The 20,187-nt window shown below is 46.9% G+C and overlaps 1 protein-coding gene across 14 annotated transcripts in view; it reads left to right on the plus strand.

Annotated features, from left to right (window-relative positions):
* LOC105490635 (FERM domain containing 4A) overlaps positions 1–20,187 on the plus strand; it is a 699,298-nt gene that overhangs the window by 598,303 nt on the left and 80,808 nt on the right. For all 14 annotated transcript variants that reach the window (XM_011756455.3, XM_011756462.3, XM_011756457.3 and 11 more), the window contains 3 exons: positions 9–74; positions 339–396; positions 2,726–2,812. In XM_011756455.3, coding sequence (XP_011754757.1) covers positions 9–74; positions 339–396; positions 2,726–2,812 — 211 coding nt within the window. The remainder of the gene's footprint in view (positions 1–8; positions 75–338; positions 397–2,725; positions 2,813–20,187) is intronic.

The following is a 20,187-nucleotide window of genomic DNA, read 5'->3' on the forward strand; positions in this document are numbered from 1 at the left end:
AATTGCAGTGAAGACAGAGTTATTGAGCACTACAAGAAACTGAACGGTCAGACAAGAGGTCAAGCAATCGTGAAGTAAGTGGCCCCTTCCCAGCTTGCGTGGGGACGGTGTTTGTGTGTGTTAATATATCGCATGTCGGAATTGTTCAGTTCCTCTCCAAAGACATATCTGAGAGTAGGGGGTGTATGTTGCAATTTAATTTTCAAGTAAATAATCACTCCGAGAACTTTATCACATACACATACACAAATATATATATGAGATACCAGATCTGCTGAATAACTAGCCTTGTGTGCATTGTGTGTGTGTGTTTATGTATCTTCTTCTTGTCGTTCCAGCTACATGAGCATCGTGGAGTCTCTCCCAACCTATGGGGTTCACTATTATGCAGTGAAGGTGAGTGCACTCATTTGGTGAAGATTGCCAAACCTCCCCTAAACAAACAAATTAAAACTTCTCATTATATATTTTTTTTCTTTTTCTTTTCTTTTTTTTTTTTTTTTTTTCTTTTTGAGATGGAGTCTCCCTCTGTCGCCCAGGCTGGAGTGCAGTGGCGCGATCTCGGCTCACTGCAAGCTCCGCCTCCCGGGTTCAAGCAATTCTCCTACCTCAGCCTCCCGAGTAGCTGGGATTACAGGCGTGCGCCACCAAACCCATCTCATTTTTGTATATTTAGTAGAGACGGGTTTTCGCCATGTTGACCAGGCTGGTCTTGAACTCCTGACCTCAGGTGATCTACCTGCCTCGGCCTCCCAAAGTGCTGAGATTACAGGCGTGAGCCACCGCGCCCGGCCCTCATTATTTTTTTCTTTATAACTCCTGGTGGGAATGGAGGTCTCAGAAGACTTGGTCAGGAAGATTGCATGCTGGGGAAAGACGATTTCCAATACAGGAAACTTCACGCGGTCTTTCAATGTGTTTCAGCCTGTGGTCCATTTCTTTGTCAGCCCTAGAACTTAACAGAAAGGCTGTCTCTGATATATATGCTTTCTGCCTTCCAAGAAAACTTCAAACCTGTGCTCTTTATTTCAGTGTGGTAAAGACTTGGGATTTTCAAAGTGCCAAAGAAGTATGGGTGTTTGCCACTTAGAACCTCAAAGCATAAGCAATGGCTTAGCTGCTTATTTGGAAAAGAGCACGAATGCAGGAAGCCTGGCCCAGCTGCATCAGGCTCCCTGTCCGGGGGCCTTGTGATCTCACTGATGCCATTTTATGGTGTGATGACAGCTCTTACCTGGTCAATCTGCTGTTGCAGTGGCATTGGGTTTCCTCTTGTTCTGTTCTCTGAAACCATTGCAGTGCGCACAGCTACTTCCCAGAGGCAGGGGTTTAATATGAGGATTTTATACTACCTTTAAAGTTTGTTTTTAAGAAATCATATACCCTGAAGCTTGAAAATAAATTTCAAAATGTATCTCTTTTGCCTTTTATCTTTTTGCTCATCTTGAAATAACTCACGCCCCACAAATATTTCAAAACCATGATGTGCCAGTTTCGAGTTTTCCAGACACCCACCATGAGGGTGTATTAGGTTTTTTAGAAACTTGGCAATTAGGGCATAGCTAGGGAAAAGCTGCTTGATATGCTCATTATAACATCCTAGCTTCTGAGGGCTCTAATTAACTCAGAATCATCCTATTTGAATATAGAATTGCAACTTACACTCAGGTGACAAGAAGTCTCTGTAAATAAACGGTGGGGGGCTGGGCAGGTGCAGTGGCTCATGCCTGTAATCCCAGCACTTTGGGAGGCCGAGACGGGTGGATCTCCTGAGGTCAGGAGTTTGAGACCAGCCTGGCCAACATGGTGAAACCCCATCTCTACTAAAAATACAAAAATTAGCCAGACGTGGTGGCACGTGCCTGTAATCCCAGCTACTCGGAAGGCTGAGGTGGGCGAATTCCGTGAACCTGGGAGGCAGAGGTTGCAGTGAGCCAAGATTGTGCCAGTGCACTCCAGCCTGGGTAACAGAGTGAGACTCCATCTCAAAAAAAAAAAAAAAAAAAAAAAAAAAAAAAAAAAAAGCAATAAGCGGACTTGGTATTTCTAATTCAGTCCTGAGACGGTTTCGGCTTCCGTTTTGCTACCCTGTCCAACAGCATGAGTCCTGAAACCCTGCCTGGCACCCAGCTGTCATCTTGGGTGAGCAGGACCTCAGGGTGACACCTTCCGGTCTGTGTTTCCCGGGGCTGGGGAAGGTCCTGGGTAAAGCTGGACCAACTCTTTGCTGTGATTTGTTGTTAAAAGGAGAGGAGTCACTTTCCATAGTCTCCACAGCTCCTCTGGCTCTGACCATCGATGACAGTTTCTCAGCCCAGAAGGTCCTTTCATTAGGTGTGACATCTCACAGATTTTCAGCTGTGGTGAGAGGGTGTCCCAGCATGGAATGCCTAAATTCTTAGAAGGAAAAAAAAGAGAGAGAGAGAAAGAAAGAGAGAGAGCAGGGCATTCACTCCTTATATATAAAGGGAAAGGATCTCAGCTGTCCAGCTGATTAGCAGAACCAGGCCCCCAGCCCCAACATTCCCCATGTCACCCTCTTTACATAACAGAGCATCCTTCAATGATGGGCGCATCTGTTAATAAACAAAGTAGACAGGTGGGCTCCATCCCTTCCCAGGAAATGGCACTTTCCCTCATCTGCCCCCAAGCCAGGAAATCTCCACTTAGTGTGTGTTTACTTCCTCCAGCCCCATATTCACCCGAACTTTGTTTGATATCCTAGGACAAGCAGGGCATACCATGGTGGCTGGGCCTGAGCTACAAAGGGATCTTCCAGTATGACTACCATGATAAAGTGAAGCCAAGAAAGGTAAGGGCGGTCTCCTGTGTGGGTTTAACGCCTCTCAGATCCGGAGAGGAACAGGCGTAAAGGTCTGTTTTACTTGGCTAAGGCCATGCAGCCTAAAGGCTCACCAATCCCCTGCCAATTTTAGTGTATACAAATTACTCCACAGCAATCCCATCTGAGTTCCCCGGGTAAATCGTTTTTCATTTTTTTCTCCCTGTCTCTGAGGAAACCTAAGCTGTTATAATTACTTAAGGTGAGACGACTGGCTCAGTTCTCCCCAGAGCCGATAGGCAAAGAGACTTTTGAGGGACAGTCGTGTTCCTTAATTTCGGGCGGGGCTGTGTTCTTTGGGAAAATGATGTAACATTTCTCTTGAATCCTGAAGCCAGTCTGAGTTCTCCCAAAGGTTTCTGGGACAGGAATCAGGGCAGGCGGGAGAGCTGAAAGAAGAGATTGCAGGTCAAAAAGAGCTGAAAGGCTGGGCACGCTGGCTCACGCCTGCAATCCCAGCATTTTGGGAGCCCGAGGCGGGCGGATCGCTTAAGACCAGGAGTTCTAACCAGCCTGGCCAACATGATAGAACCCTGTCTCTACTAAAAATACAAAAATTAGCTGGGCACGGTGGTGGATGCCTATAATCCCAGCTACTACTTGGGAGGCTGAGACATGAGAATCACTGGAGCCCGGGAGGTAGAGGTTGTAGTGAGCTGAGATTGCCCTGCTGCACTCCAGCCTGGCTGACAGAGCAAGACTCTGTCTCAAAACAAAAAAAGAAAAAGCTGAAAAATAAGAGAGAGAAGGGTTCCTGGAAATCCAGCACATATTTTCTGGCTCAATAAAGGTGATCAGAAAATAAGGTTATTTGCTGAAGAGGGAGAGAAACAGAGAACGGTTTGCAAAGTCCTTGTAAACCCAAAATGGAATGTTTGAAAGGGATACAGCATTTGAATTTTCTCTGTTTTCATTTACACACACTTTTCAGACCTGAACAAATTGGAAAATTATAATGGAAAAATATCTTAGAGGCGAGTGCTGTCATTCAGGTCCCCTGGCGGAGAGTAACAGAGAGATGGTATGCAGTTCAAACCCTGAAATACATATTAAAAACCTATGAAAACCACACTTGCTTTAGCAGAGAGAAAGCAATATTGGGCCATTATGTCATTCCAGATTGCTTTCCAAGCTGTTTTATCTACGAATAGGATTGAAACCCACACTACATATCTGAGTGGATTGTAGGCTCTCCAGTTAACATCTGTCCTCGGCCAGCTTCTTTATTAAATTGATAGAAGAAAAAATGTTCCCATGTTGGGAGGATTTTCACTCCATTGATCAGTAAGGTGGTTAAGTTCTAAGACAAGATGCTGAGCAAATGGTGGGGGAATTACTGACTGGGAACAACTCAGGAAGAACCTGGCTCTTTAGTGGGTGGAGGGAGTGTTTTGCGGCTATCTCTAAAGCCTTTCCTTATCCATTTAAATGCAACAAGAAATTAACTGGATCCTCTGTTCTTACCTTTTCTGACTTTGTTTTCCTCAATTGTGGGATCTATACCTCTTCCTCCCTGTATTTTTCTTCCTGCTTTCCCTGTGCCTTTGTCCCACGTGGCCTTTTTAATTTTCTGTGCCTTTTCTTCCTGAGTTCTCTCTTCCCTCTTTCTTTTTAGAACCACCATTCTCTTTTTGTTTTTTTTTTTGTTTGTTTGTTTGTTTGTTTGTTTGAGACAGAGTCTTGCTCTGTCTCCCAGGCTGGAGTGCAGTGGCACGCTCTTGGCTCACTGCAACCTTTGCTTCCTGGGTTCAAGCGATTCTCATGCCTCAGCCTCCCCAGTAGCTGGATTACAGGCACCTGCCACCATGCCTGGCTGATTTTTGTATTTTTAGTAGAGATAGGGTTTCACCATGTTGGTCAGGCCTGTCTCAAACTCCTGACCTCAAGCGATCTGCCCTCCTTAGTCTCCCAAAGTGCTGGGATTACAGGTATGAGCCACCGCACCTGGCCTGACTTTTCTCTTTTCAACTTGCCTGACTGTTTTTGCTGCTTGCAAAAGCCAAGAATACTCCCTAAAGCCTTTAACAAAATTCTGGCTGCAATACATTGAGCTCTCTCTTGCCCATAGTGGCAGAAGACCAAGGCCGACGTGCATAATTGAGATCTACAGCAGAGATCATTAAAATCCAGCGGTTGAAATCTCTTCTCCCTCTAAGATTTTTAGAAGACATGCTAATAAGCATTCATACTTGTTTGGTTCAATTTATTAAAATGTTTAAGCTTTCTTTATTTCTCTAATTGAGGCTCTAATGAAGAGTGAAGAGGTGATGAGCTAGCACTTGATGTATGTAAAACACAGGAAAGGTTGCATATTTAGGGCTCAATCAATTCTAACTATTATTGTAATATGCTAGAACAGGCTTCAAGATAAGGAAAAGTAAGAAGCCAAAGGCATGAAAAATCAGGCATCGAATAAGAGAATTTACAATAATGAATGGAACTTATCCAGGTCCATGAATTAAAAATGTTAAAAGGTCAATATAGTTTTCCAGGCCATTGGCTCTAACCCAGACTGGGTTTTATTGAAAATCACTTGGGTTTCTGTGGCCTTTGAGGAAAAAGTCAGAATTTTCCAGCCCATTCCTAATTTAAGGACAGACTACCAAGCTGTCAGAGCCATCATTCATTCATTCGCTAAAAAAAACAGTTATTGCAGCCAGGCACAGTGGCTCATGCCTGTAATCCCAGCGCTTTTGGAGCCCGAGGCGGGCGGATCACTTGAGGTCAGGAGTTTAAAACCAGCCTGGCCAAAATGGTGAAACTCCATTTCTACTAAAAATACAAAATTAGCCGGCCGTGGTGGCACATGCCTGTAATCCCAGCTACTGGGGAGGCTGAGGCAGGAGAATTACTTGAACCTGGGAGGCAGAGGTTGTAGTGAGCCGAGATCGTGCCATTGCACTCCAGCCTGGGTGACAGAGCCAGACTCCGTCTCAAAAACAAAAACAAAAACAAAACAAAAACAGAACAGTTATTGCATACCCCTTAGGTGCCAAGCCCATCACTGGGCACTGAGATGAGACATGAATCCTGTCCTCCAATATGTGTGATAATTGAGCCAGTGTCTGACTGGTGTAATAGGACTCTGTGTGAGGGTCAGGGATGATTCCAGAAGACAGTCGTCAACTAGGCATAAGGAGAAGAGAAGTCCTCACAGAGGAAGCAGAGAGTGAGTCAAGGATGCAAAGAGTTTTGCAGATGGAGGAATGGGGTGGGGAGACGTGCAGGAGAGGCCAGTGTGCCTGAAATCCCAGTGACAGGGGTAGGGGACACAGTGCCCTTCATTCTGGAACATCAAGTGAGAAGCAAGGAGTTGGCGAGGAGGTTGGGGCTCGCAGGCTCCTGGAGGCTTGGAGGCTCTGCGAAGAGGACTGCCTCCTCCATAGGGAGTGGTGGCTGCGGTCTGTTTGAAGCCGAGGAGTATAGTGTCAGATTTCCATTGCTGTAGAAGCACCCTCTGGAAACTGCTTGGAGGATGGATAGGAAAAACCCAGGACAAGACTGAGAAACCAGGACATGATGAGGGTAGGGCAGGTCACACCTGGCGGGGCTTGAGGATGGAGAAGGGGAACCAAGATGTTGAGAAGGCGTGTGTTACTGATCACCTGTAGGCAGAAGCGGGAGGCCAAGAGAGGAGGGGGGCAATGCAGAATGACTCCCAGGCTTCAGGATCCACCAGAGTGTGGACGCTGAGAGAAGAGGAGGTCTGGGAGTGACAGATGAGGGATGAGTGCAGCTCAGGACATGCAACGCTGCAGGCTTGATGGGACATCCAGGTGGCTGTGACTAGTAGGCCGTTGGGCATTCAATTGGAGCTCAGGAGTAGCAAGAATTTCCAAAGCATCACTGAACTAGAGACTGGACAGAGGGAGGAGGTTGGATTGGCAGTTGGCACACCAGGAGCTAGGAGTGAAGAGTTCATTTCCCAATCACGACGATCACGGTGAGATGCAGAGGCAGCTTCCGTTGCACGGGCCCTGAAGCTTACATAATTTGGGGCCCTCCTTAAGAAATGAATGTACAATCTGAATATAAAATTAAGAACAGGGGTTTGGCCGGGCAAGGTGGCTCACACCTGTAATCCCAGAAATTTGGGAGGCCGAGGCAGACAGATCACCTGAGGTCAGGGGTTCAAGACCAGCTGGCCAACATGATGAAACCCCATCTCTACTAAAAATACAAAAATTAGCCAGGCCTGCTGGGGGGGCATCTACAATCCCAGCTACTCAGGAGGCTGAGGCAGGAGAATCACTTGAACCCGGGAGGCAAAGGTTGCAGTGAGCTGAGACTATGCCACTGCACTCCAGCCTGGGCAACAGAAAGAGACTCCGTCTCCAAAAAAAAAAAGGGGGGGCCTTTGAAAAGCCCTGAGGGAAAGGAAAACAGCTCGGTTAACTTAGCTTCTAGGGGTGCCACCCCACCCCGCTAAGATGTCAGATGGAACTTAAAGGCAAGGCCGTGGACTAACTGGAGCCATTGGTAAGAAGGCTCAGCTACAAGAAGACCTAAACGGGGCGCCTATTTCCTTTTCTTGCATTGCCAACTTCATCACCATTGTAAAAAAGCCATCTCTGTTATGTTTAAGGGACATATCAGTTTCTGGGACTACAAAAAGCCCACACCCTGATCCCAGGTCTCAGAATCTAAAAAGATGCACACACATGTGAATGCATATCGATGCAAGTCCACACCTAAGCCAAAAGTCTGTCTTCAGTGCCTCTGGACCAGTAGCTCTTAACCTCCACTGTACATCAGGAACTCATCTGAAGCCACTGGGATGTCTTGCCACAGCCCCCTGCAGGCCTACTGACCTGCACCTCCGACCAGGCCACTGAGCCTAGAAGAAGCCCCACAGGGATTCTGATGTATGCCTGGAGACAAGGACCACCGCTGGCAGCCCTCTGTGCTTTGAAAATTCAGACGTGGGGAAGGTCAGCCAGGCTCACTGGTGTGGCCAGCAGTGTCCCTGTACACCGAGGGCAGGGGAGGTCCCCCGTGCAGGCCTCATGACTGGGTGAGCCATCTGGGAGGGGCAGCACTCTAGGGGATGCCGCTCCCTCCTGGCTCTGGTGCCTGGCACATCTCTGCCACCTCGAGCCTCCAGGGATGCTCAGGCAAGGGAGTGGCACTCTGCACTGTGCACCTGGAGGCTTCTGCAACAACAGCTGCATCTCCAGCCCAGGCAGCTGCTCCCGCCCGGCGGCAGACAGAGGCCCTCCCTGACACTCTGACCCAGTTCCAGCAGCTCTGTCACGTTGCACCAACACAAGAAGAGCCTGTGTTTAAGTAGAGGCAGTGGCAGGGGTAAGTCTGCTCCCTCTCCTTTGCAGAACTCAGAGGCGTCCACTGCCTGCACAGCTCCAACAGCATCATCAACCCGTCAGCTCAGCAGCCGCCTGGAGAATCCACTTAAGTATTTCCATATGACCTACCCCTCATCCCCCACAGAAAAGCCCAAACAAACAAAAAAGGCATCGTGAAAGAGTGGCTGATGACTGTCCACAAAGGAGCACAACAGTAGCCTATCCCTCATTCTCCAGTTGCAAGCAGTTTGCCATCCTAGTTTCAGAGTCTGCCCTCAGTCACTTAATCACTACTCTGGAGCTTAGAGGCTCTTGAGGGGTGGAGTAAAACGCACGGGACCTCACCGGTGGCTCCGAGAGCAGAGGACATTTAACCCCCACACTCTGCTACCTGGACCTTCTAAAGAGACAGCCTCCTGGCCTTCGGCAGCACAGCCCTCAATGCAAGCTGCTGGAGTTTGTCAAAAAACCAAAAATCACAGCTTCATTGCCTGCAGGGTACACGTGTCAGGAAGAGCTAAACATGTGGGGACACCCTGCAGACTGAATTTCGGCTTTTGTGCATGTTCAGAAGAGTTCACAGATGTTGAACTTCTGAAGGCCAACTTCGGTAGTATTTTGGAACAACATAGATGGAAGAACAGCTCCCAGAATACCCTTTAAAAAGCAGCAAACAAGACGAAGAAAAATCAGAATCTACAATGCCTGCACATCCCCCAGAGTATCAGCCCTTGCTTGCATATATAAGTTCTTTTTAAGAGGTCAGGCAGAACCCTAAATACTATCTAAGGATAGGATGTAGAATATATATATATATATATATATATATTTTTTTTTTTTTTGAGATAAACTCTCAGTCTGTCGCCCAGGCTGGAGTGCAATGGTGCGATCTCGGCTCACTGCAGCCTCCACCTCCCGGGTTCAAGCAATTCTCGTGCCTCAGCCTCCCGAGTAACTGGGATTACAGGCATGCGCCACCACACCCGGCTAATTTTTGTATTTTTAGTAGAGATGGGGTTTCACCATGTTAGCCAGGCCGGTCTTGAACTCCTCACCTCAGGGGATTCCCCCTACCTTGGCCTCCCAAAGTGCTGGGATTACAGGCCTGAGCCACTGCGTCCAGCCAAGATGTAGAATTTTTTATAGGACATTCAATATCGCCTCATCAGCTCTCAGTAAATCTACTTCAGTCCTTCACACAGTGATGTTTCTCCCTCCCTCTTTGCCTTCCTCCCCACTTCTGAGCTTCTGTTCATACTCAAACACCACATGACACTTGGGGACATCCCTTTGAGTGCTTTGTAGCTCTCCTCTCTCCTTTGCCATTGGCTACGGTTGGAAGTCTTTCTGCACAGTTGTGAATGTAGCATCCAAGTACAGTGCTGACGGGATGTTACATGTCTGTCTTGGCTCAGCAATGGTGAGAGAAGTAGAAAAATCACAGTAGCAAAAAAAAAAAAAATTTTTTTTTTTTTTTTGAGATGGAGTCTCGCTCTGTCTCCCAGGCTGGGGTGCAGTGGCATGATCTTGGCTCACTGCAACCTCTGCCTCCCGGGTTTAAGCAATTCTCCTGCCTCAGCCTCCTGAGTATCTGGGACTACAGGCGTGTGTCACCATGCGTGGCTAATTTTTTTTTTTTTTTTTGTATTTTTAATAGAGACAGGGTTTCACCATGTTGGTCAGGCTGATCTCAGACTCCTGACCTCAAATGATCCACCCACCTCGGCCTCCCAAAGTGATGGGATTACAGACGTGAGCCACCGCACCCAGCCAAAAAAACAAATCTTGCAGCAATTGTTTTACCCTATTTTATGCTAGTTACCGCATCCCATTTTAGCATGTGCATATGTGTGGGAATAGAAAGAAGCGCTGCTGAGGTGAGAGGCTCCGTATTTCACAAATTACGGTCCTACTGACCTCAGGAGACAATGAGACAGTGTCAGGTTGGCATTTAGGCACTGGAGGTAAATCCCAAGTTTCCTCTTAGTTTGCATTTATGGTTGAGTAAAGAGAGCCAGGCCATCAAAAAAGAAAAAACTGCCAGCTGTGTGAAGTGAGCGTCAATAGCAACATGTCTCAGACTAGGTATCCCACGGGTTTCGGGCAGTTGTGCTGGTACAAGCAAGAGTTTTACCTCTTTCTTCCCTGGAAATGTTTGAATGAAAATTAAATGCTATCTATTGAGGCATTGTTTATTAAATCTTGCAGAATCGGGGTCCCACGGGGCAGACATAAGTAAGTCTGGACAGAATCTGTCTCACATCCGGCTCCCTCTTTAGTGGAGGGGTCATTACATTCCTTAGATTGATTGAAGCCCGAGAAAGCCTGAGAGCTCTAATCTCTGAAACAATCTGCCCTTGTTTGCAGCATCAGTAACTGAGGCATGGGGAGACCAGGGGCTCGCACAGTCCTCAGACCTGCAGACAAACCAGCCATCTGATCATCGGGAGCCATTACACATGAAAGCAGAAAAGACTTTCCAAATGGACACTAAGAGTTAGAATAAAGAGTCCTCCAGCAGGCTGTATCTGAGGCTTTAAGCATTAGACAGCAAATATTGTGAAGCATGTGACTCCAAAAAACCCTCCCTTGTAAAGAATATTCAATATCTGTAAATCATCCTTAGAAATGCAGCCCAGATTTAATGACATCTCCCCCCTGGGAAGAAATAGCAACGTCAGTCCTTGTTACATATTCAGCAGACAGCATTTACTTATTTATTTGATGTGCAATTAGGGGGGCTTTTATGTACACTTAGATGCACAATTAGGAGCACTATGGGGTCCCCTCTGAGACATTAGGAGAAGGAACCAGAGTAAATGGCCTGCCCCCTGTCCCCAAGCAGCCAGTGTGGCTTCCTGTGATTTCTAAGGGTATTTCGGAAGCAGGCGCATTGGCTCTGGGAATTGATGCATTACTTTCCCTCCCCCGGATTAGTAAAGATTTTTGAATGAAATGAGATGATGAGGCAGGAAAGGAAAATAATATTTACAGGAAATATTCCATTAACTTGGTGTGGACTCCCGGCGGCATTGCCCTGCTAAATTATGCGGTGCGGCGGACGTTCTGCCTAGTGCGCCGCACGTTCTGCCTAGTGCGCCGCGGATTTATCGTTCTCTTCTGTCGGCGTCTGCCTGGCTCGCTTTCTCCTTGCTGGGCCTCTGACTTGGCCAGCCTGGGTGGCTGCCTCCCTCATTCCAGCATCTGCATTCCCGTTGGAAACCACACCCTGTGCACACCTGGGAGAAACACTTCACTTAATGCACTCAGCATTCTTAGCATTTTGCAGCTGCCCCTTACTCATTCCCGGTGTACTACCAAAGGCCCTTCTCCTGGTATGTTATCAGTCCTTCAGATCGCAGCACAGCACTGAATCAATCTGGAAGCTTTCGATGCCTGTGGGTGACAGGTCCTGGCCTTGGGCATCTAGAGAGACTGGCCCCAAAGCTGCAGACCAGGCCTACTTGTGGGGGGCGGGGCGGGCTCAGAGATGGGGAAATTTGGGAGTAGGAGGTGGAGGGCATGGCGAGTTCCCAGAATCTGCTCCTTAAAAATAACTCTCCAGGGAAAAAAGGAATCATATTCTAAGAAAATTGAGATCTTCTTCTCAAAGCATCAGTCCTAGACATCCCCATTCTCAAATCACCAATATCAGACATGGCTGAATCATCTCCATTTGGAAGAGTAATCCCAAACTCTTAAGAACAGTCATCGGCTGGGCATGGTGGCTCACGCCTGTAATCCTAGCATTTTAGGAGGCCGAGACGGGTGGATCACTTAAGGTCAGGAGTTCAAGACCAGCCTGGCCAACATGACAAAACCCTGTCTCTACTAAAAAATACAAAAATTAGCTGGGCGTGGTGATATATGCCTGTAATTCCAGCCACTCAGGAGGCTGAGATGTGAGAATTGCTTGAACCCAGGAGGCAGAGGTTGCAGTGAGCCGAGATCACGCCAGTGCACTCTAGCCTGGGCGACAGCAAGACTCCACATCAAAAAAAAAAAAAAAAAAAAAGGTAATCACCTGAAAGCCCTGAGCTGGCACTTAGAACTTCAGTACAGGGTGTTGAATATGAAATCCTCTCCGATAAAATGGCCCCCATATGAGTTTTCCTGGGGGAAAGTCAGACTTAGTGAGTTTCAGTGGAAACTGACTTGAGTTTGCCTCTGCTGATGATACAGAGACAGGACCATGAGTCCAGGAGGCAGGATACCAGCATTTCCTTGTGGGCCTGGCTGAGCAAGAGACTCAATGCACCAAGGCCGGTTTCTCTTTTCCCAGTGCTTCAAAGCAACCCTCTATCCCGCCCACCACAGGGGGGTTTATGATAATATGGGTTGCTATCAATATTGAATGAACTGCTTTAAAAAATAAAACTGAAGCACTAAACAAACATAAGGCATTTTCAATTGCAGACAACACTTTTGAAAGCATCCTCTGTATTCCTAGACTTCCCAGTTCTCTAAAACTCTAGGAGTTGTTGGTGAGGATGCGTGACTCTTCCTGCCTGGAAGTTCATTCACTTGTTCAGTAAATGTTGTCTGAGTGCCTGTTGGGTACCAGGTCCTGCTCTTGGCTCTGTAGATACTGTAGAGAGTGAACAAGAGAGACTAGGTCCCTGCATGCACAGAGCTTATAATCTAGTGGGGAAGGTGGTCAAATTTATTTATTAAAGAAATCGACAGCAATAGTGTTCGAGCGCTAAATTCTCTTATCCAAGTACTAACCAGGCCCGACCCTGCTTCGCTTCCGAAATCAGACAAGATCAGGTGCATTCAGGGTGGTATGGCCATAGGCCAGAGAGTTGAATGCTATGAAGACAATAAATCAGAGTAAGGAAGAGTGGGAGGGGTGATGGATGGTCAGGAGGGGTCTCTCAGAGCTAGGACCATTTCGGTGACTCTCTACTCCTAAGCGTTGTACATATGATTCCCTGGGAAGCAGTATGAGATGGACTCGCATGCAGGAAGTTTACTGGGGTGTGCTCTGGGACTAACAACAAATGGGAAAGTAAAGGAAGCAGAACCAGGCAGAGAGAGAAGCTGAGCTGTGATGCAGTCCCAACATGGCATCCCTCAACCTAGACAAAACTCTGAAGCTAGAACAACCCTTGGAGCCATTGCCATCGCTGTTGAGGCTGGGGGCCAAGCCTTACCCCTCAGCATTAACCAATCGTTAGATCCAAGTGACCCCCTTGGCGAGAGGGTGTCAACCTTGGACAAGGTCTGTAGCTGACCTCAGCTCTGTAGCTGAGACAAATTCCAGGAGAGGGCATATGTCCTTTAATCCTGCAGGGAGAAAGAGGCTGGTCAGTGCTGCATGGTATCTTCTACAGCAGTGGTTCTCAGTGTGGTCCTTGGACCAGCAGCATCTTCATCATGTGGAAATGCGTTAGAAATGCAAACTCTAGCCAGGTGAGGTGGCTCACACGTATAATCCCAGCACTTTGGGAGGCTGAGGCAGGTGGATCACTTGAGGTTAGGAATTCGAGACCAGCCTGGCCAACATAGTGAAGCCCCAACTCTACTAAAAATACAAAATTAGATGAGCGTGGTGACGTGCGCCTGTAATCCCAGCTACTAGGGAGGCTGAGGCAGTAGAATCACTTGAACCTGGGAGGCAGAGGTTGCAGTGAGCCAAGATCGTGCCATTGCACTCCAGCCTGGGCGACAGAGTGGGACCCTGTCTCAAAAAAAAAAAAAAAAAAAAAAAGCAAACTAACGGCCAGGCTAGGTGGCTCACACCTGTAATTCCAGCACTTTGGAAGGCTGAGGCAGGAGGATGATAGGAGTTGGAGACCAGCCTAGGCAACATAACGAGACCTCATCTCTGCACATAATACACATACAAAATACAAAAGTACAAAGGAGTAGTCCCAGCTACTCCGGAGCCTTGAGGAGGTTGAGGCTGCAGTGAGCCAAGATCACGCCACTACACTCCAGCCTGGGCAACGTAGCAAGACTCCATCTCAACAAAACAAACAAAGAAATGCAAACTAAGGATTCCCGCCTGAGACTTATGAACTCAGAAACTCTGAGGATGGGACTCTGCAGTCTAATTCCACAAGCCCTGAAGGTGACTTGAGCACAGGCAGTGAAGCTCAAGGCCCACTGCTCTGCATACAGGCAGTTAACGAGGACCTTTCTATGGGATCTTGCTTCGTTGTTTTGTTGTTATGAAGACATTTTAGTCTGAGTTAAAATCAAATTCTTTCCTAGAGCAGTTACACTTTTAAACAAAAAGAGAGAGACGTTTTATAAATTCATGACCTCCATATCCACTCCAAGGCCCAAAGCAGAATTTTCTTTTTTCTTTTTTTTTTTTTTTTTTTTTGGGAGAGGGTCTCACTCTGTCTCCCAGGCTGGAATGCAGTGGTGCAGTCACACCTCACTGCAGCCTTGACCTCCCAGGCCCAAGCAATCCTCCCACCTCAGCCTCCCTAGTAGCTGAGGCTATAGGCGTGTGCCACACACTCAGCTAATTTTTGTAGTTTTTTGCAGAGACAGGGTTTTGCCATGTTGCCCAGGCCCCCAAAGAAGAATTTTCTTGACCAAAGAATTTTGACACTAACTCGCTTCCATATTTTAGAAAGTCGTGATTAGCAATTTATTTAACCTCTCTGTGCCTCTCTTTTTGTATCTGTGAAGTGGGGACTAAGAGACACAGAATGGATGTAGTCTAATTTTACCCATCTCGAGTAAGTTTACTTGTCACAGAGTTTCTCGGTCCCCAGGATAGAAGTGGCATTGGCCTTGATGTCGCAAATATTGTTACAGTCGCTTATGCTGAAAACAAGAGGCGGCATGGCCTTGAAAAGCAAATAACGCCTCTTTGTGAAGAGGGTTAATTTTTTTCTTGGTCACTGGATCTGGGAAGCCAGGGTTCCTCGGTTCCCACAGGGTCCTGGGAAGGCCATCCTGAGCCTGGTCTGAGTAAGCCAAGCTTCCAAGGGCACCAGCCTGTATCTTCTTGTGTTCTTGTTGAAGCCCATGCTGGTGTCAGACTGTCACCTTTGAGGAAGGTTGACCTGTCTATGAACAGAAAAAAAAAAAAAAAAAAAAAAAAAAAGCATTGCCCTGTCCAGGTGAATAATTCTTAGAGAGCATCTATTGCATGAGAGTAATTAATCTGGAAAGTTACAGGAGGGGAGGAATGTAAGTATCCCCTAAAGAGGGGCAGGTCTAAATCTCTCCCAGGGTGACTTGCTTGGAGGCACCTCCTGGAAGGGGTACATTCAAGCTCCAAGAATTTCCCCAAGTTGTCCCTGAGGTCAGTCTCCAGGCCTGACATACCCTTGGGGTGCCACATGCCTGCCCCCTGCCCCCTGCCATTATTTGCAGGATATCTGACCAGTAGTCAAGACATCTCACAATTCTACACAATTGTGAGTCACTTCCCTGGGCCTCAGTTTTCTTAAGTTGGTTGATGGGATGATCAGGAATCTTGAGGTTGAAGGAATCTTAAAACTAGAAACAAAGAGAAATAAAACAAGGTAAATAAAGCAAGCTCATTTGAAAGCCAGAGGGGAGTCATGAATAAAAGAAAGGATGAAAATCAACAGTTTTCCAGAAGAAAGCGGTAGGAGGGGAAAATGCCGATTTCTAGGTAGGTAACCCCTCGTCTGTCTTTGGCTCCTGTGGAGCCAATGCTCAAGCTAGATCTAATTAAATAACCGAAAGCAGTTTTTCTACTGCAGCTGATATGCCTTTGGGGATATGTGGTCTCCCAGGATTCATCTGCTTCCCACACAATGCCTGGTCTCCTCGACTTGCTGTTCTTCCTGCCCCCGAAAAGGCACGTGGACCAGCACTAAGAAAGGTCATATAAACAGCCACGTTGATTGTGTGGACAGTAGGAGTCAAACACAACACTTAGTATTTATAACATGCAAATAAACACCCAGTCAGATGACGTAGCAGCTGCCCTGAGACTGGCTGGCTTCTAAACAACTCTACAGATGCAGATTCCCACTACTCAGGGAGCCCCGTTGACCTTGGATGCAATTTGAAGAAGCAAATCAAAACCAAATGCTATGGTTGGATCCCAAACCACTGCAGAGGAGCATCCAATAGCCTCGCTCGCTCCAAAAGAAGCCATGAACCAGTCGTGACTTATGAACAGATCTGGTTTCTCTGGCTGAAAAACAGAAGATTTGCTTGTATAATAAGAACATCGACCACCTGGGACTCGAAAGACAAATCTCTTTTATCTCCCACTGTTCCTTTGAACGTGTTCTTCCCTTGTCTCTCGGTAAAAACACAGGCGGTCTGATGACTTTTCTGATCCCTCCCGGGTATTACAGAGTCAACCAGTCATTTTAAATAGCAAAATAAGCTTTTATTAAGAAATTAGAGTGTCCAGTTCTTTATGACAATCAGAGCTTCAAACTTGCTGTAAAGTTGCTGTAAAGTTAAATCTCTCCGTTCTCCCATCTGAGCTCCATCCCCGCTTCGGTTCATCTGATGTCAGGGGATACCTATTAAACTCTCCAGGTAACCCTAATGAACCCTCTCTTTCCAGGTTCAAGGAGAACGGTCCATCTTCCACCTTCTCCCTGTGGGTAGCAGAGAGTTCACAGAACATCTCCCTCTCAAGAACCTCTCTAAAAATGACCTCTCAGTTTCCACCCTCCTAAACATTTTATGCCCCAATTGTGGGTAAGGGATTTTCGGGGTCATCTAACCAGAAGATTTTTTTCAAATTGTGATAAAATGCACACAACATAAAATCTATCATTTTAACCATTTTTCAGTGGCCACTTCAGTAAGGTATATTCCCATCATTGTGCAACAGATCTTCAGAACTCTTGTCATCTTGCAAAGCTGAAACTTGACCCATGAAACAATAACTCCTCTTTCCTCTCCCCCATCTGCTGGGAACCATCATTCTACTTTCTGTTTCTATGAGTTTGAACACTCATGTAAGTGGAATCAAAGTTATTCGTCTTTTAGTAACCATAGGGTTTTAATATCCAAACCAAGATAGCACTACAAATGAAGAGGGGCATTAGTGAATAATTACCCCATGATAGCAAACAAACCAGGGCTGTTACTGGCAAACAAAGGCACATGATGACCTAGCTAACCAGCATAGGGATGTAGCTAACCAGCATGGTGACCTAGCTAACCAACATAAAAACCTATCTAACCAGCATGGAGACCTAGCTAACCAGCATGGTGACCTAGCTAACCAGCATGGAGATCTGTCTAACCAGCATGGTGACCTAGCTAACCAGCATGGAGATCTGTCTAACCAGCATGGTGACCTAGCCAACCAGCATGGAGATCTGTCTAACCAGCATGGTGACCTAGCTAACCAGCATGGAGATCTGTCTAACCAGCATGGTGACCTAGCTAACCAGCATGGAGATCTGTCTAACCAGCATGGTGACCTAGCTAACCAGCATGGAGATCTATCTAACCAGCATGGAGACCTAGCTAATCAGCATGGTGACCTAGCTAACCAGCTCTTGGCCCCTCGCTTTTTAAAAAACTTCTCCTATGGAATGGTCTGCTCATGGCCCTCTCTAGTGATACTGCTCATCATAAAGTGTCAGCTGGGACTTCCAGTTATCCTGTGACTCTAGTTAGGCAGCGGTGAAGTTACTCACAGACAGCATAATTCATGACAAACCTGTGCAGGTGAGAATCAAACCAGTGACTGGGGAGACTTCAAAGAACCCCAGTGAGGCCGGCCACAGTGGCTCATGCCTGTAATCTCAACATTTTGGGAAATTGAGGCAGGAGGACTGCTTGAGGCAAGGAGTTCAAGACCAGCCTGGACAACATAGAGAGACCCTCGACTCTACAAAAAAAAAAGAAAATTGTTTTAAATTAGCTGAGTATGGTGGTGCATGCTTGTAGTCCCAGCTACTTGTGAGGCAGAGGTGGGAGGATTGCTTGAGCCCACGAATTCGAGGCTGCAGTGAGCTGTGATCACATCACTGCACTGCAGCCTGGGCAACAGAACAAGACCCCAAGTCAGAAAACAAAACAAACAAACAAAAAGCCCTGGCCAGTGAAATAGTTCATCCAACCACCCAATTCTTTCTCTCTAGCTTTTCTAACAGATGTTTCTGCTGGCTGCACAGGATTTTGCAGATCTCTTCACCAATGCTTATAATCTTTCTGGAAGATATACACTGGCATCTGCTGCACTGAATGGGGTCCCTGTACCCCCTGGAGTGAGCACAGCCTTGTCTTGGGTGTCTCTTCTCTGGCCTTTGAACAGGAAGGTCAAGAGCCAGAGGAGCTCTGCCCTGCAGCCTCTCCCGGTCCTCACGTTTGACTGGAAACCAAACCCCAGCCCTACCTTTAATGAGCATTAGAAGTCACAGTAGAGTGAATTTCCTCTGTATGTGTGTGTGTATTTTTAGGCATGCACCTGTGTATTTTTAAGTACATAATTGAGTTTATGTTTAAGGTTTGAAAACCCATTTAAAAAATGGATCGCTGGCCAGATCTGTGAGAGAGTGCTTGCCCATCCCCAAGGGAGAAGAACAGCACCCTAAGGTGCCGCTGCCCCAGCTGCCCTGGTGCTGACAGGCTGGAAGAAGTGAGTTGCCCTCTGTAGTGACCCCCAGAGCAGATGTGAGAAGATGGCCCTAGTGGGAGAGCCATCTGACAAGGGTGGGGGAGCTTTTCATGGACAAGGGATGCCACTAAAAATTAGGGATCCTCTGTTTTATCCTGAACTGCTAGCTCCTTTTAAATAATGAGTCTTATTGAGTTCTTTTTCTCTTGAGACAGAGTTTCGCTCTATCACCCAGGCTAGAGTGCAGCGGCGCAATCTCAGCTCACTGCAATCTCTGCCTCCTGAATTCAAGTGATTCTCCTGCCTCAGCCCCCTGAGTAGCTGGGACTACAGGTGCCTGCCACCACGCCTGGCTAATTTTTGTATTTTTAGTAGAGATGGGGTTTCACCATGTTGGACAGGCTGGTCTCGAACTCCTGACCTCAAGTGATCTGCCCACCTAAGCCTCCCAAATTTCTGGGATTACAGGCATGAGCCACCGGGCCTAGCCAGAGTTTCATTGAGTTTTAATCAAAGACTGTCTTGTGATCTGTGATTAATCTAGACTAGGATTCAGTAGGCAAAAGAGCAGAAGGCCACAAGAGGAGCACCTTGTCACTGTCCATTTCTCCCCATCCCCCAAAGCCCAAGGCACCCACTCATCTACTCTGTGTCCCTATGGATTTGCCTATTCTGGACATTTCCTAGAAATGGAACCATATAGCATGTGGCCACTCATGTCTGACTTCTTTCACTTAGCAAACGTTTGCAAGGTTCATCCCTGTTGCAGCATGCATTAGTACTGTATTCCTTTTTTAGGGCTGCATAATATTCCATTGTCCTCTGATGTTTATTTCAGCATTTTCTACACTTGTACAGCAAACACAGACACACAAATGATGCCCCTGACTTCTGTATCTGCAGTCATGCTTTTCCCTCACATACCTGCCCAGCTTTGCCCCTGGTTTCTTTCTGATATTGCCCGATGTCACTTTACCAAGGCCTTCCCTGGCTACCTTGTTAACAATGAGAAACCCTGCCCTATCCTTCCCTGGTTCACATTTGTGCTTCAAACCTGTTATCCTCTAACTTACTGTATGTACCATGTCGTTTTCTTATTTATTTCTTATTTATTTGCCCACCTCTCCCCTTCATAAGAATGTACAGGATACACTGCTGTATCCTCAGTGCCTGACGCAGTGCCGGGTTCATGGTAGATACTCAACACGTGGTTGTTGAATGGATAAAAGTCACCAGAGCAGAATATCTAATCACTTGTTGCCACCCACTGCTAATTTTACAGACTCCTCCATACGTCTGTGGATAGTGGCCTCATAGATTGATGCATTAAGAACATAACTGGGGCCAGGTGCAGTGGCTCACGCCTCTAATCCCAGCACTTTGGGAGGCTGAGGTGGGCAGATCACCTGAGGTCAGGAGTTTGAGACCAGTCTGGCCAACATGGTGAAACCCCGTCTCTACTAAAAATACAAAAATTAGTTGGACATGGTGGTGGGCACCTGTAGTCT

Source organism: Macaca nemestrina, chromosome 9, assembly GCF_043159975.1.
Source record: "Macaca nemestrina isolate mMacNem1 chromosome 9, mMacNem.hap1, whole genome shotgun sequence".
In the NCBI taxonomy this organism is placed as follows: Eukaryota; Metazoa; Chordata; class Mammalia; order Primates; family Cercopithecidae; genus Macaca; species Macaca nemestrina.